General features: G+C 34.9%; 2 protein-coding genes across 8 annotated transcripts; one reads left to right on the forward strand and one right to left on the reverse strand.

Moving 5' to 3' along the window:
- Positions 1-117: 117 nt before the first annotated feature.
- On the reverse strand, positions 118-4,206 carry LOC109210211. 7 transcript variants are annotated; one of them, XM_019373590.1, is made up of 4 exons: positions 3,818-4,206; positions 3,546-3,620; positions 878-2,664; positions 118-683 (listed from the first exon to the last, which is right to left on the reverse strand). In XM_019373590.1, exons 3-4 carry the CDS (start codon positions 2,519-2,521, stop codon positions 519-521), a joined length of 1,809 nt encoding a protein of 602 aa, XP_019229135.1. In that variant the 5' UTR covers positions 2,522-2,664; positions 3,546-3,620; positions 3,818-4,206; the 3' UTR covers positions 118-518. The 7 variants fall into 7 exon arrangements, with proteins under 7 accessions (XP_019229135.1, XP_019229134.1, XP_019229131.1 ...); XM_019373589.1 differs by having other exon boundaries at positions 3,546-3,684; XM_019373586.1 differs by having other exon boundaries at positions 3,546-3,690.
- Positions 4,207-12,377: 8,171 nt separating this feature from the next.
- On the forward strand, positions 12,378-13,384 carry LOC109210206 (actin-like). The gene is made up of 2 exons (XM_019373579.1): positions 12,378-12,810; positions 13,317-13,384. The coding sequence occupies exons 1-2, from the start codon at positions 12,447-12,449 to the stop codon at positions 13,382-13,384; spliced, it is 432 nt and encodes a 143-aa protein (XP_019229124.1). The 5' UTR covers positions 12,378-12,446.
- The last annotated feature ends 1,104 nt before the right edge of the window (positions 13,385-14,488 follow it).

Raw genomic sequence — 14,488 nt, forward strand, 5'->3', positions numbered from 1 at the left:
GGGGGGGAAGGGAGAGAGGAGGGGAGGGGACTCTAATTTCCATGAAATTTGGCTTACCAAACTATAAATATGACTAAAGAATTGGCAAGGAAGTTGACATATTTGAAAATTGGAAAGGAAAGCCAAAGTCCTACATACAATCAAAGGTAGAAGAGATTGAAAATGAAACATAGCTGAAGTTTCAATTGATGCCTGAAAATTGCATCAAAGACTAAAGGAACAAACTAATCAAAACTGAATATGTTTCAGTCACTTAATCAACTGTTACAGTACAAAAGGATTCCCCCATCCCATTGACAATTTATACACTAACCACTGCTTCTAAAGTGGTATCATTCATTACAGTAACAAAATGATAACGCGAGCTAACGAATTTCCTATCTAATAATCTGCCAGCTAAGATAAATAAATATAACATGAAAGAAAATCAGATGTTATATCTTTGAACCATTTCTAGCAGTCAATTCTTTTAAAGTAGAAAACTATAACAATAGATATCATCCTTTGGTTCACTTACTTCACTTCCTGTACAGTTTCGGTCGTAGGAAAGGACTATGTCTATGAATGAAAGCAGCAGCTATGGCAAAGGACTGCAATGCTGATAGCGTGGAATGAAAATGGATGTAATACAAACCATCGTGGATGTTCGCCATTTTCATGACTGGTGCACTTTGTTTTGAACCCTACGAAATCGACAAGAAAGAAAAGATTAGCTACTGACATCTCGATGATCCACTTATTTAAATGCACAGTTGCTTGATGAGTGACGTAGAGAATAAAAACTTTTAATAGGATTGCAAGACAGCTTTAGCAGAAACTAGAAATGAGAGTGAAGAGGAATTATTAATGTGCATATGCCAAAGGTGAAAGGGCTGACCTGTATATAGAGATCAAAAGTTTGACATTCTCCAGATGTAGTTTGTGATGAAGCTTCAGCTCCAGTTTTTAGCACTGTGAGGGGGCATCCGACGTCCCAGCCTCCACAATCACAGTGCCCACCGGAGCTCCATCGTTCCAACAGGCTTGACGGACCAGCATTTCTGCTTCTGGGTCCACCATGAAAACCAGAAGGAATGATAACATCCATACTTGTCGAGCACTCAGTGGTACCACGTGTACAACTTTCCATTGGCGTCGCAGGAGTTGCATTTTTGCTTCCAGACGGGGGTTTCTTGAGAAACTTCAAACCCCAGCCACCAGTCTCTGCCTCCTTAGAGCTGTCATAAATACAATCTCTCATAACAATGGCAGCCAACTCAAAATTTGGAGGAATTTGTTGATCTAAAAGAGCATTGCCGCATGAATAATAATCATCATACATATTTACGGATGGCATCCAACAAGAATCTTCAAGAATGGCACTTGTTCCCCCGAACTTGGATAAGCTTCTCTGCTTATAAGACTGACTAGTTCTGAACACATCTGTTACTTTTTTTGCCAATCTTTTGTTTTTCCTGAGGACATGACTTGTTTGTATCTCATCCATATATTCATCCATGGAACCAAACACAACAAATCGAGTCTCCATAATCTCTGACTTGGTTGAGCTGAGTGTAACTGAAGTTGACACCGTCATTTTACCTACAAGATGTGATTCTCTTTCAGAGAAGGCACGTTCCTTTTTACCTCCTTGTCGTGAATGAAATATGTAAACATAATCCAGAAACTTATCATCAGGTGAGTCAATCTTCAGCAAATCAGCCGTATAAACATCCTTTGTACCATCTATGGAAAAGACATAATGTGGCAAACCATTTTTCCATCTCCTCTGGAGCATTCCTTGAGAAATAGGGGCAGCTGCCGAAAGAAAAGATTGGTCTGAGCATGTCGAAGTTGTACTAGACACAGAAAGAACCCTTCTGTGATATTCCGGAACCGTCATCTCCTTCTGTAGCTTCTCCGATGAACTGACACTAAAACCACCGGGAGAGCTCATGAAATCAGAAAACACTGCTTCTTCACTATCATGTATATTTTCCTTCCCAGAATCAACAGTACAGTTTACGGAACCCAATTGGGTAAGTAAAGGACTGTTTAAAATGTTCAGCATACTCTTACTACCAGTTATTGCACCTAGAATCCACTCTCCAGAAGAATCAGCGACATAGCTCTCAGCCCCCACAGCTTGAGGACATTCAATCGCCAGATTGCCATTAGCGCAGATATTTTCATTTCTAATCTCTCTTGAAACTAGACTCTTTGATAAATTTTGCATTTTTGAAGAGAAATTGCATGTGTCTACACTTAAGGAATGGATATGTATCAATTCAAGGCAGCGAAGGAAATATCTTTCATCGAAACTTATTATATGCTTCGGAAGCTTATTTTGTAAGCCAAGAGAACTATGAAAGAACAATTTCTGAGTGCAATTTCCAGAAAAATGTGGATTTCCAAGTCTAAGTAGGTGGTGTGGTTCCGACTCTTTTATTGACAAACTATTTTTCTCTGCTTGTTCTTCCTTGTTCACAAAGTGCAATAAACCTTCTTTATTAGAAGGTTTGTCCATGATTCGGTTTTCCATATTCCACCTCCGAGATGGTTAAACATTAGAAGGCAGATAAAAGAACTTTATTCTTTCACCTTGCACTGTGTAAATAACGTTATACAAACAAACCAAAATCCACCAGCTTTTGTAACACACCGATTCGGATTCCGGGAAATTTTCTGAAATCAAATGGAACAAAAAAAAAGACATGAATCAGAAGAAAGAAGCTTTGTCAATTGTTTACTCCAAAGATTAAAGCTTGATCATATAATGAGCTACAACCCTGTATACAAAATAAAAATCTGACTTTGTAACAACTGCAATAGAGAAAAAGATCATATCTTTGGCAGAAACAAATGAGTTCTGAGATTTCAATAACAGAAATCTATACCATAGAGATATTAGAACTTCTAGAAAAATCTAGGGGTGTAAGTTCTTTGCTCTTCCCAATAGCTGGAAGAGACAAACAATTAGTGCAAAAGAATATTTAGGCATGAACCAAAAGAAACAACCTGGTGCACGAAGCATCCGTATTTATGCAGGGTCCAGGGAAGGGCCGCACCCCAAGGGGGTGTGATGTAGGCAGCCTACCTGATGCAAGTATCAGCGGCTGATTCCACGGCTCAAACACATGACCTATAGGTCACACGGAGACAACTTTAACGTTGCTCCAAGGCTCCCCTTCAACCAGAAGAAACAATCTTTACCAAGAATTACTCCAAAGATTGAAACTTGATCAAATAATGAGTTACAACACACTGTATAAAATCTTGTGGTGCATTTTCTTTGCTACTCCCAATAGCTGGGAGAGACACAAACAGTGAAACAAACAGAAAGATTAAAGAAGAATAAACAGTGTTATATTTCTCATAGGGCTCAAAGCAGATCCTAATTGCAATTTCAAGAACCAAAAAAGCCAGTATAAACAATTGCAATAATTGCTAGACAAATTGCAAAAAAATGCAAACATAAAAACATGTCCAACCAAACAGTCCAACAAATAGTAAGCAAAAGTACAAAACATCAGAAGTAAAAAATCAAAGCTTAACATCCAACTGACCTCCAAAAAATTGAAACCCCACTTCAAATTCACCACCAAGATCAAAGCTTTTGTTCCAATCTTGTTCAGAAACAGCTAACACCCAATAAAGAAAACTTAATTGCCAGTCAATTTCAAGCCAACTCACAAAAATGATAAACTGCAACTAAAACAAAGATAAGATTGCAACATTAGTCCCTCAAAAGTCAATTTTAAAACAGGAGTAGAGAAAGGAAAAAAGCAAGAAAGTTTGGCTAATAAAGAAAATATATGTACTAATTACTTACTCTTACCAAGTATAGCACATGGAACAAAGCTCCACCACCACTTTCATTTCCAACTACAAATACTAACTGTTTTTAGACAAACCATAGTTCTAGAAGAAGAAGCCAAATTAAACACATAAATATGAAGAAAAGGTAAAAATATAAGTTAAAACAAACGCGTAAGCCACGTTCATTATATTTTATTTTTTGGAAAAATTAGGCAAATATAGTGTATAGATCACTATCTGGAAAAATAATAAGGTGGGGTCCAAGATTTGCTGAAATCTTGCATTTTCAAGGTCCAATCTATGGAGTAACCCCCAGTACCCCACTACCCCCACATGTATACATACAGAAAATATGTATGTATAGGTGGAGAGAGAGTGTAAAGAGAGAAAAAGGCAACAAAGAAAAGTGTTAGCTGGTCCGCACAATAGATCAGTCAGTGCTGGACTATTTGGCAACTTGCCACTATATTATGTCATGGCAATAACAAATTTTTCCCAAAAAAAAGAAAAACCAATTTCCAACCCCACCCCCTCTTGTTCTTTGGATTTTTTTTATATAAAAAAAATGAAAGAAATAATGTGGAATATTGCTTGACAAAATAAATATTCGATTTGGCCAAGAAGAACAGGTCATTTCTTGCTGGAATTAATAAATTCACGAGACAAAATTTTGGGATAATTTGGACCAAGAAAAGAAATTCATTATGCCAGAATTAAGTTCACCAAAGAAATTATAGTGACTAAACCCTCATGACTCAGGAGCCACCAAATAATTTTGTGTTGCATGCTCAAGATAAATAAATAAAAATATTCATTTTATTTTTTAAAATTCGAAGATGAGATTGTTCGCTCAATTTAATTCTAATTAGAACATGTGGGGCGTGGTTTTATACGGTGGATAAGCAAAAATAATTTTGGAATAAAAATATAGTACCGTCTTATTTATTGTTGGTCCTGGGATAAGTATTCAGGATTAAAAATAGTATCGGGATAACTTATACCTGTCAGATGGTGGATAATAAGTTATCCCCGGATAAAGCAGTAAAATTGACAATCCCAAGAGTAATACAACATAACAAACAGTCAATAGGAAATAATACTAGGATAACTAATCATTATCGGGACATGACCCTTGATAGAAAGGTGTAGAGGTCGAGCATTAGGATTGAAGGTTAGTAAGTAGTCAAGCGTTTTTCTCCTTCGTACCGGGTTTAGGATTAGTTTGATAGTGTATTAACTTAGACCGATAGTAGTACATGTTGTTTTCATACTAGTTTTCCGCTCTGGTTCTACTATCTTGCCATTATTACTGGATATTGCTATTGCTTTTTTCATCTATTTTGTTAGTTCTTAGGTTGCTGGTAATATCTTTCTGGCCTTTGTTGTTATTACTGTTCTATTGTTTCTTTTTATCTTATCTCTCTGCCCCCCAGAGTAGGGATAATGTCTGCATACACACTATCCTACCCAAACTCCATTGAAATTATACAGGATTGTTATTGTATAACTAATTTCAACATAATTAATCCAGCATAACTGATTTTCAAATCAAACGAACCTTAAGTATTCAAGTTTCATTGTCACGGTTTTAGAAAATAAAATGTTTAAGTGTAAGAGGACATGTTGAAAACAAAAAATAAGTAAATAAAAGTATTTACTCTTTAACAATTTTAATTATTAAATAAAATGATTCACACAATTACTAATGCTACTAAGGTAACCACCAAAATGCAAGAAAACAAAAAGGACTCTATAAAAAAAACATATATACCTAACAACCTTGAATCTTGATACCTTTACCCATGACTTTTGTCCAAACATGTGACTTATGTAATCTTGTATAGATATTATTAATAGAATATTGTTGACTTAGATCGCGTAGGAGGTAGGACAAAAGTTTTGGAGGTGTTATGTTTCAATCATGTTTTTGAAATTAATGTTTATAGATATTGGAAATGTTCTTTTGTGAAATTAATGTTTGGTGGTAGATTTGTCTGTGAAATTATTAAAACATTGTCATGTTGTAAATTATTAAATATTGTCATGTTGTAGCTATTTTTTTATTATCTTATTGTTTATTTATTTTCTCTGCGGCTCGAAAAGCTAAATAGAGTTGAAACTTGGTGGTGAATTTGGATAAAAAAAGTAATTAAAACATAAGATATAAAAGAAAGAAAGGGGAAAAATTATCTTTTTCTTAAAAAGTGTTTAGATAAAATAGAATAATACTTAAATGGCCTTTTGAAGTTAGAATTAGAGTGTTGCAACAATTGACTTTTTAGATACTTCTAAAGAGGAAACTGTTTCAACCTAACTAGACCTGCGATATATTCCACATATGACATACCTATGCTAGAAATTTAAACTTCATGATGAGAGATTACAAATAGTTATGAAATGAAGAAAAAAAGATTATCTCGTTGAAATTGTGAACTCTATTATAATGTTTGGTTAGAATGACAAGGTTATGATGTGTAAAATTTTGACTACATTGAACAAAGTGAACTGCTTAAGAGGGTGTTTGGCTAAGCTTATAAGCTGGTCAAAGTGGCTTATAAGCACTTTTTGGCTTATCTACGCGTTTGGTAAAATTAAAAGTGCTCATAACTTAAGTGCTTATAAGCCAAGCCAAAAGCCATAAGTTGGTCCCCAAACTTTTCAAATTTCAGCTTATAAGCACTTTAGGTTTGACCAAAATATTTACTATTCTATCTCTAAAACACTTCTTTTTAAAACAAAACTCTTTGTATACTCAGTTCTTCAATTGCTTATTATTAATTTCAGCACTTTTATCCAAACACGTAACTGCTTATTTTTTAAATCAACTTCAGCACTTTAAAGTGCTTTTCAGCACCTAATGCTTATCAGCTATTCTAAATCAGCTAACCCAAACGGGTTCTAAGTCCATTTTCTTAAGCTTCAAATGATATCAAAAGTCGCGCGTATTTCAAAGAAAAATAATTTTACAATGTTTGGAACTCATATATAAATTGTTACTAGTATTATTTATCAAAATTGTGCTTCAAGAACAAATAATTCGCCACCATGCTACCTAGATATGAAGTCACACGCAAAATTACAATTAAAATACGGGCAGTTCGTTGCACGAAGTATTTCGTATTCACGTACGATTCGGGGAAGGATCGCACTCCAAGAGGTGTAATGTGTGCAGCATACATTAATACAAACATCAGTGGCTGATTCATAACAACCATCACAACTATACATTCGAATATACCGTCATCTTCTAGGTAAAACAATTTATATTCATAACGAAAAAAAGTTTTTTGGAGTGACAAGTTATTCAAGCGATAATAGAAGATATAAAAATAAAATTTTCTATTAGAAAGTATAGTCATAAGGGGTTAAACTTGTTCATGTATTATCCGAAATTGAGTAACTTTACCTTTTATTAAACTTTTGATCTAATATTACTTAACTGAATTCCAAGTTGAGGATAATTTTAAAATATGATCATTAATAAATTTGAATACATGGATATGCTAGAATTCATTAATAACAATGGCAACTATGAGACGACTTGCTAACAACGAATGTATGAATAGACCTAGAATGTAATGCAAGACAAAATTGAGCAATTTCGGATGGTACCTGATCAAGTTTAGCCTTATTTTTCTGATATTGGACTTGTAACTCGATCGATACTATTTATATTCCCTGCTATTGCTATAAATTAGAAACATTGACAACTATAGTCAAACATCTTTATTATAGTTTCGATTGTTCCGATAATTTTTAGCTGCTATAGCGAAATGATATTACAAAAAATATATTTTATAATATAAGATGAAAAATTAGTTCCGAAGAAAAAACTTGGTCATCATAGTGAATTGCTGTTATAGAGAATAACTGTTATAGAGAGATTAGACTATATTTTAATATTAAATTGTATATACCATACTTATTGTTAGGTTAAACTAGCCCAAATACATTCTTAACACGTTGAGACATTGTCCGTTTTGGGCCAAGCCCGCATGGTTTTTCCCACAAACCAAAAGGTCTCACACCATTAAGAGATCCCTACACCTTATATGTAGACTCCTAATCTTTTCAGCTACCAATGTGGGACTTTGTTCGCACACCAACAATCTTCCCCCTCAACTAAGTTTCACGTGGCTCACTACCACAATTCACATGTCTATTTCCGAGATTCACTAAGTGTCACCCACATTGTTAGAGTATTATAGCAACCGAAGCCCGCAACTAGCTTCTTCTTGTGTGCGTGTCCCCAAACCGAGTCTCGCACCATCACTTTGCCATCTTCATACTCGTCCCGCTGAACTTGGACGATGATACCAGTTGTTGGGCTAAATTAGCCCAAATACACTTTTAACATGGTGTATATTGTCCGATTTGGGCCAAACCCCTGCGGTTTTTTCCAAAATGCCTCACACCATTAAGAGATCCATATACCTTATATGTAGACTCCCAATCTTTTCCGATACCAATATGAAACTTTATGCGCACATCAACATTTATCGTATTTAATTATTCACAGTGCGGAGTCCAAAACAGAAAACATTCTTTCTGTTATGCATTAACACCTAGACAACTCTTAAGATGGTGCTTCCACATGGTAATCCATTAATTCACTTAATGGAGTGAAGAATATGTTGCTTTCTACTGAAATGACTTCATTGCTCTCTTGTAATTGTGCGGTTTGCAAAAATTTCGACTTTGCAAATGATGAATTGATCCATTTATAACACTCTGTTTCTCATATGCCTTGTCTCAAGTGGGGTTTAAGCATTTGTTATAAGTGTCATTCGAACTTAAAGTTTGAAGTGATAAAAGTGAACAAAAGACGTTAATGCAAGAATAGAAGACTATTATTTTGGTAATGAAGTTATTAAGTGGGCGTTTGGACATAAGAATTGTAAAATTTCGAAAAAAAATTTAATTTTTTTTTTTAAAAGTGAAAATGATATTTAAAAATTGAAGTTATGTTTGGACATGAATATAATTTTGGGCTGTTTTTAAATTTTTGCGAGTGATCTTAGTGAAAATTTTGAAAAATAACTTTTTGGAGTTTTTAAAATTTTCGAAAAATTTCAAAATCCATCTTCAAGTGAAAATTTGAAATTTTATGGCCAAACACTGATTTTTTTAAAAAGTGAAAAGAGTTTCATGGCCAAACAGGCTCTTAGTTTTTCGCCAGAATTTCTTTACTGTTTGAGATAGTCATAAATGCGTGTCTCGTAATATATGAGCTCAATAGAAACTTGATATTGTTATATGGTAGTGAATGTTGAGCTGCTAAAGTCCAACATATTTACAAGATAAGTGTTAAAGAGATATGGATTTTAAGATGAATATACGGTCATACAAGATTAGACAATATTAAAAATGACAGCATAGGCCAAAAGGTGCAATTAGCCCGTATGGAGGATAAAATGATGGAAAGCCGCTTGAGATAGTTTGGTCATATCATACGTTACCCTATAGATACACCAGTTCACATGTATGAAACTATGCTGAATGAATGTATCCAAAGAGGACGAGGTAGACCTAAAATCACATAGAAAGAAATTGTCTTGAAAGATCTACAAACTCTTAGATCTCAATGTAGATTTAACTAAAGATAAGGCATAATGGAGAATTTTTTTTATATATGTGATGTTGCCCTAAATCGCACACGCAAGCATATGCGATCAATCAAGTAATAAAGAGTGAGTAGAGTATCGTTCCCGCGAGTAGTTGTGATCAATTATCAACTAAATCAAGCAAATTCTAATTTATCGGGTCAAGAACAATTTCAAGGTGATTTTTGTTTGAAGAATTCTACTAACTAAAGTTACGATTAAAAGAAGAACTAATTAACTAGCACACTAAGCGCGAAAGGTTGAATTCAGTGAGAAATAATATTCTAGGGTGATGATTGGATAACAATCCTGTTGAATTCTTCAATCAACTTGACTTATCAATTTATCGCGGTTATTAACCTGCAAGGACAAGAATACTCGTAGAAATTTGACAACTTCTACTCGCTTATTAAATTTATTAAACCCTATATTACTATGAGTATCCGAGGGTCTTTCGGAAACAGTCTCTCTACTCCTTCGGGGTAGGGATAAGGTCTGCGTACACACTACCCTCCCCAGACCCCACTAGTGGGATTTTACTAGGTCGTTGTTGTTGTTGTATATTACTATGAGATTAGAGATAAAAAGAACGCATTAATAATCTCTTGCACAATTGGCTAAGCACGACAAATAGATATATTTCTATCCGTATTCGCAAATCAATTCCCCAGTGATTAGGTTCAAGATCACACTTTATTCAAATTCTATTGCAATCAAGAATTACCTCTTTTAAGTTCAACTCAAGATTCATTATAATAGTATTTCATTGTTAGCTAGATAGTAATATAATTAGGTCGGGATATGAATAAACAACCCAATATAATAAATTAAATCATCAAATCAATCTTTGAATATTAACACTCATGTAAAACCATAAACCCGGAATAAATGAGTTTAGCCACACATAGTCATGGTAGCAATCTTAATTAATTATCAAGAAAAATCAGTAATAAAAGGGAAAAAGAAGAATTCAAGAATTTCATGGTTTCCAAACTCTATTATAGCTTTTCTCTGCTTCCAAGTGTGTTCTTGCCTCCTCAAAGTCTTCTCCCAGTTCAAAAAGTGGCTAACTACTCCCTCCGGTTCACAATAAGTGTCCAATTTGCTTTTAGCACGCCCATTAAGAAAATACTAAATTCTATACAAAAATACCTACTATGACTAAACTACCCCTAATTAAACATTTAATGTGAGGAGTAAGAAAACTTTTTTGGGATATGTACATAGGAGTTATTTTGTAAAAACAAATTGAATTATTTCTTGATTACATAATTGGACACTTATTTTGAACCAAAATGAAAAAGCAAATTGGACATTTATTGTGAACCGGAGGGAGTATTATTTCTATATTTAGGGTTCAGTTGGGATTGGCTTCTCCTAATTCGGGTTAGAGAAACTGATTTTTTTTTCCTGCTCCGGTCCCGGTCTGGCGAAGCGAACCTCGCTTCGATATCCCAGATTTCTTCCTTCAGCTTTTCTTTCGCCAGTTTTGCTCCTATTTGATCCTTTTCCGCGCGAGTTTATTCCTACACATAAGAAACACGTAATGAGCATATTTTTACTTCAAAAGTAGTGTGAACTCCCGCGATTTACAAGAATTAATACACAAATACACTTAAAACATGTACTTTTCACCCTTTATCAATGAGGTAGACCTAAAATCACATAGAAAGAAGTTGTCTCGAAAGATCTACAAACTCTTACATCTCAACGTAGATTCAACTAAAAATAAGCCATAATGGAGATTTTTTTATTTTTTTTATATACATATATGTGATATCTACTATTAGTTGGGAGTAGATTCTTGTCAGATAACTTTTCAAAATAATTATTATTACCATACTTATATATTGTTAACACATTTTCACTATATTTTATTTGTTTAAAATACTAGTGGGAAAAGTTTGTATTTAAAGCCTCTATTATTTTTTTCTGCTTTGAAGTCCGACTAATCTGGATTTGTGTTGTAAAGTTTTACTTTATGGGTAAAATATTTTCTATCAAATACGATTTTATATCTAAGGCTCGAACCGAAATATATCTAATTTAAAATGAAAAGAATATTTGTTATTTCACCGCCAACTTTTGATGGTGTTCTAAAGCCACTATTAGACCATTATAAAGTGAGGAAATCTCGGCAAATATGTGGACAGTACAACAACGTATTTTCATTAAAATATTTACTATATAGTATATCTCTGCACCATCTTTCAAATTTGAAATTCAAATTCATAAAATGGACAAGAATCCAAAATATGCTCCAATAATTGTGACACTAGAAGATGCATATTATTTCTTTATAAAAACAGCACGCCATGGATTCAGAATTTATAAGTTCAAATGGAAGACATAAATACAAAATGAACACTCAATCTTCTCAAATAATTGAAACACACTGTATAAAATCTGCTTTTCTTTTCAGAATGTACAAAGTCAAATTAACCTCCCGCTTTGTATTGGGTGATACCCTTTTTTGCTTGAGCCCGACCGGGTTGGGTCCGGTCCGGAGCAAGTTGGGGCCATCGAACCCGACCTGGATGCAAGGTAGAGCGACGGCCACGTCTACAACCGAGGTCGAGTCATTTCGAGACCGTTACAGAGCTCGAAAGGAGTCACCACCGGATGGAGAAACACACAAGGTCGGAAGCCGGACTCGTAAAGGATAATCAAGCGTCGCCGGATATCTCGCCCAAACGTGATTTTCTCAACCACTTCAGGCCATTAAGGCGTAATTACAGGGATCCACGATGTAATCAATTTACCTACCTTATTTTTACCCTTAATCAGAATGTATAAAAGGAGGGAAGCACAATTGTTCTAGGCAATACTATATTCTGCGATTATTTACTTTAACAGCAATTGTTGAGTCTTTATCTTTATTTTCCTCAACCTAAAAACCTTTTGTATCTTTTAGTTCACGGATCCTTAAAACCCCATATAAATTCAATTGTTATCCGGATTCGAGGGTAAACACTCATAAAGTTTCTACTGGAGGAGGGTGTTTTATCCTATACCCGTACAATTGAAACAGGTATATTTCGCGAGATGAAGGAGACAAATGCTTATGTTGCACTGGATTTTGAACAGGAGATTGAGAAGGCAAAAAATTTCCCAAAATCAGTTGAGAAGAGCTATGAGCTTCCTGATGGAGAAGTCATTAATATTTGTGCTGGGAGGTTCCGTTGCCCTGAAGTCCTCTTCCAGCCTTCATTAGTTGGAAAGGAAGAGATAGGAATTCATGAAAAAATCTACAACTCAATCATGATATGTGATGTCGATATTAGGAAAGATTTATTTTCAAATATTGTGATTAGTGGTGGCTCAACTATGTTTCCCGGCATAGCAGATCGTATGAGTAAGGAAATTACTGCTCTCTCTCCAAGCGACACAAAGATCAAAGTTGTTGCACCCTATTGGGAATCTAAAACAACATGTAATTTGAATAAATGCCAATACGATTTGAAAATTCTATACAGGGCCAAAGCATTTTTAATCCATTTTGGTAAGAGAAAGTGACTGTTGATTGCGACCTTTTTTTCTTGACAGAAAAGCAAGACAATGGATTATTAACCGCAAAATTATTCTACAAAATGTCAACAAAATGCAAGCTCCAGTTTCCAAACTGCCCGACCTAGAGACTGTTGACACCGGCTTTGCGTTTCAGAACCATTCTCAGTTCTAACAAAATCGTTTGTTCTAATATCCGATTTTGTTATTTACATGCGTAGAACATAATCGTTTTGTTTGGCAGGATTATGAAATATGTTTCTGTTGGCTCAAGTGAAGTTTGTTTTGATGATTAACAAAGTAACTCAAGCATGAAGCAGGTCCATACACAGTATACACAGACACGGGTAGATTCAAGCACAAGCCATGCACGTGAAGGGGATAAGATTAAGTGGTTATATGTGATATCTCCTGATCGAAAATATTGCATAAATGATAAGGAGAAGGACTCCTTACTCGAGAGAACTATATCCTAGATAAGGAGGAGTTAGAAGTTGAAGATAACTAGAACTTTTTCACCATGGAAGAGTATAGCATTAGAACTCTAGTTAATCTTATTCTACTAACTCTATATATTTTAGGATGTTCTCATTTTACAGGTACGCACAAACGGTGAAGTTAAACATGAGTTGAAAGCAAAATAGCAAGGCATTTTGCAAGCAATTCTTGTGTGATTCAAGTGTCTGAACCTGAAGCTACATGAACCAGATAGAAGAACCAGTTCCAAGTGTCTGTCTTTTATTCTAGTTTCATTGTAGTAGGTATTTCAAATTGTACCTTTCTGCTTTATCTATAAGCAATTGTACTAGGTACTCTGAGTGTTGTATTCAAGTTAGAGTTAACTTGAAGTTGTCGCAATAGTTAGAGGTTGGTTGCCACAAGGGGATTAAAGGTAATCCTTAAGTTTATAAAGAGTTTTGTAAATACTCTTTTTGCTCAGTGATTTAGTGAAGTGTTGAAAAAAATCCCACTGAGTAGTAGGTCGTGATTTTTTTTAATCTTTTGATCCGGGTATTTTCCATGTAAAAATAATTGTGTTATATACTTTTCGCAATTATTATTCCCCAACAGTACTATAAGGAACACATAGAAGAACCTGGTCCTTTTATAATTTGTGCACGCGAAAAATTAGACACCACACAAATCATCCCTCCCCCCTTTTGTGTGGTATTGAAGTGTAAAACACCAATTGGTATCAGAGCAGGTTATCCTTGAAAAGGCTAACACCTTAGGAGAAGATCAAGATGAGTGCACCGCCTGGAAATTGAGAAGGGCAATCCACTACTAGGCCACCACTCTTTAATGGCCAGTACCACTCTTGGTGAAAAAACAGGATGAGAGATCACATTATAGGAGATGACTATGAGCTGTTGGACATTGTCATCGGTGGTCCCTTGGCTACCTTGAAGAAAAATGTTGAAGGAGTAGATGCGCCAAAGACAAGAGTGGATTGCACTGATGAGGACTTGAAGAGATGGGAGAAGAATGCTAAAGCCACGAAATGGCTTGTTTGTGTACTTGGTCTAGGTGAGTACACCAGAATCCAAAGTTGTACCACTGCTAAGCAAATTTTGGAGACA

This window comes from Nicotiana attenuata, unplaced genomic scaffold (assembly GCF_001879085.1).
Source record: "Nicotiana attenuata strain UT unplaced genomic scaffold, NIATTr2, whole genome shotgun sequence".
Taxonomy (NCBI): Eukaryota; Viridiplantae; Streptophyta; class Magnoliopsida; order Solanales; family Solanaceae; genus Nicotiana; species Nicotiana attenuata.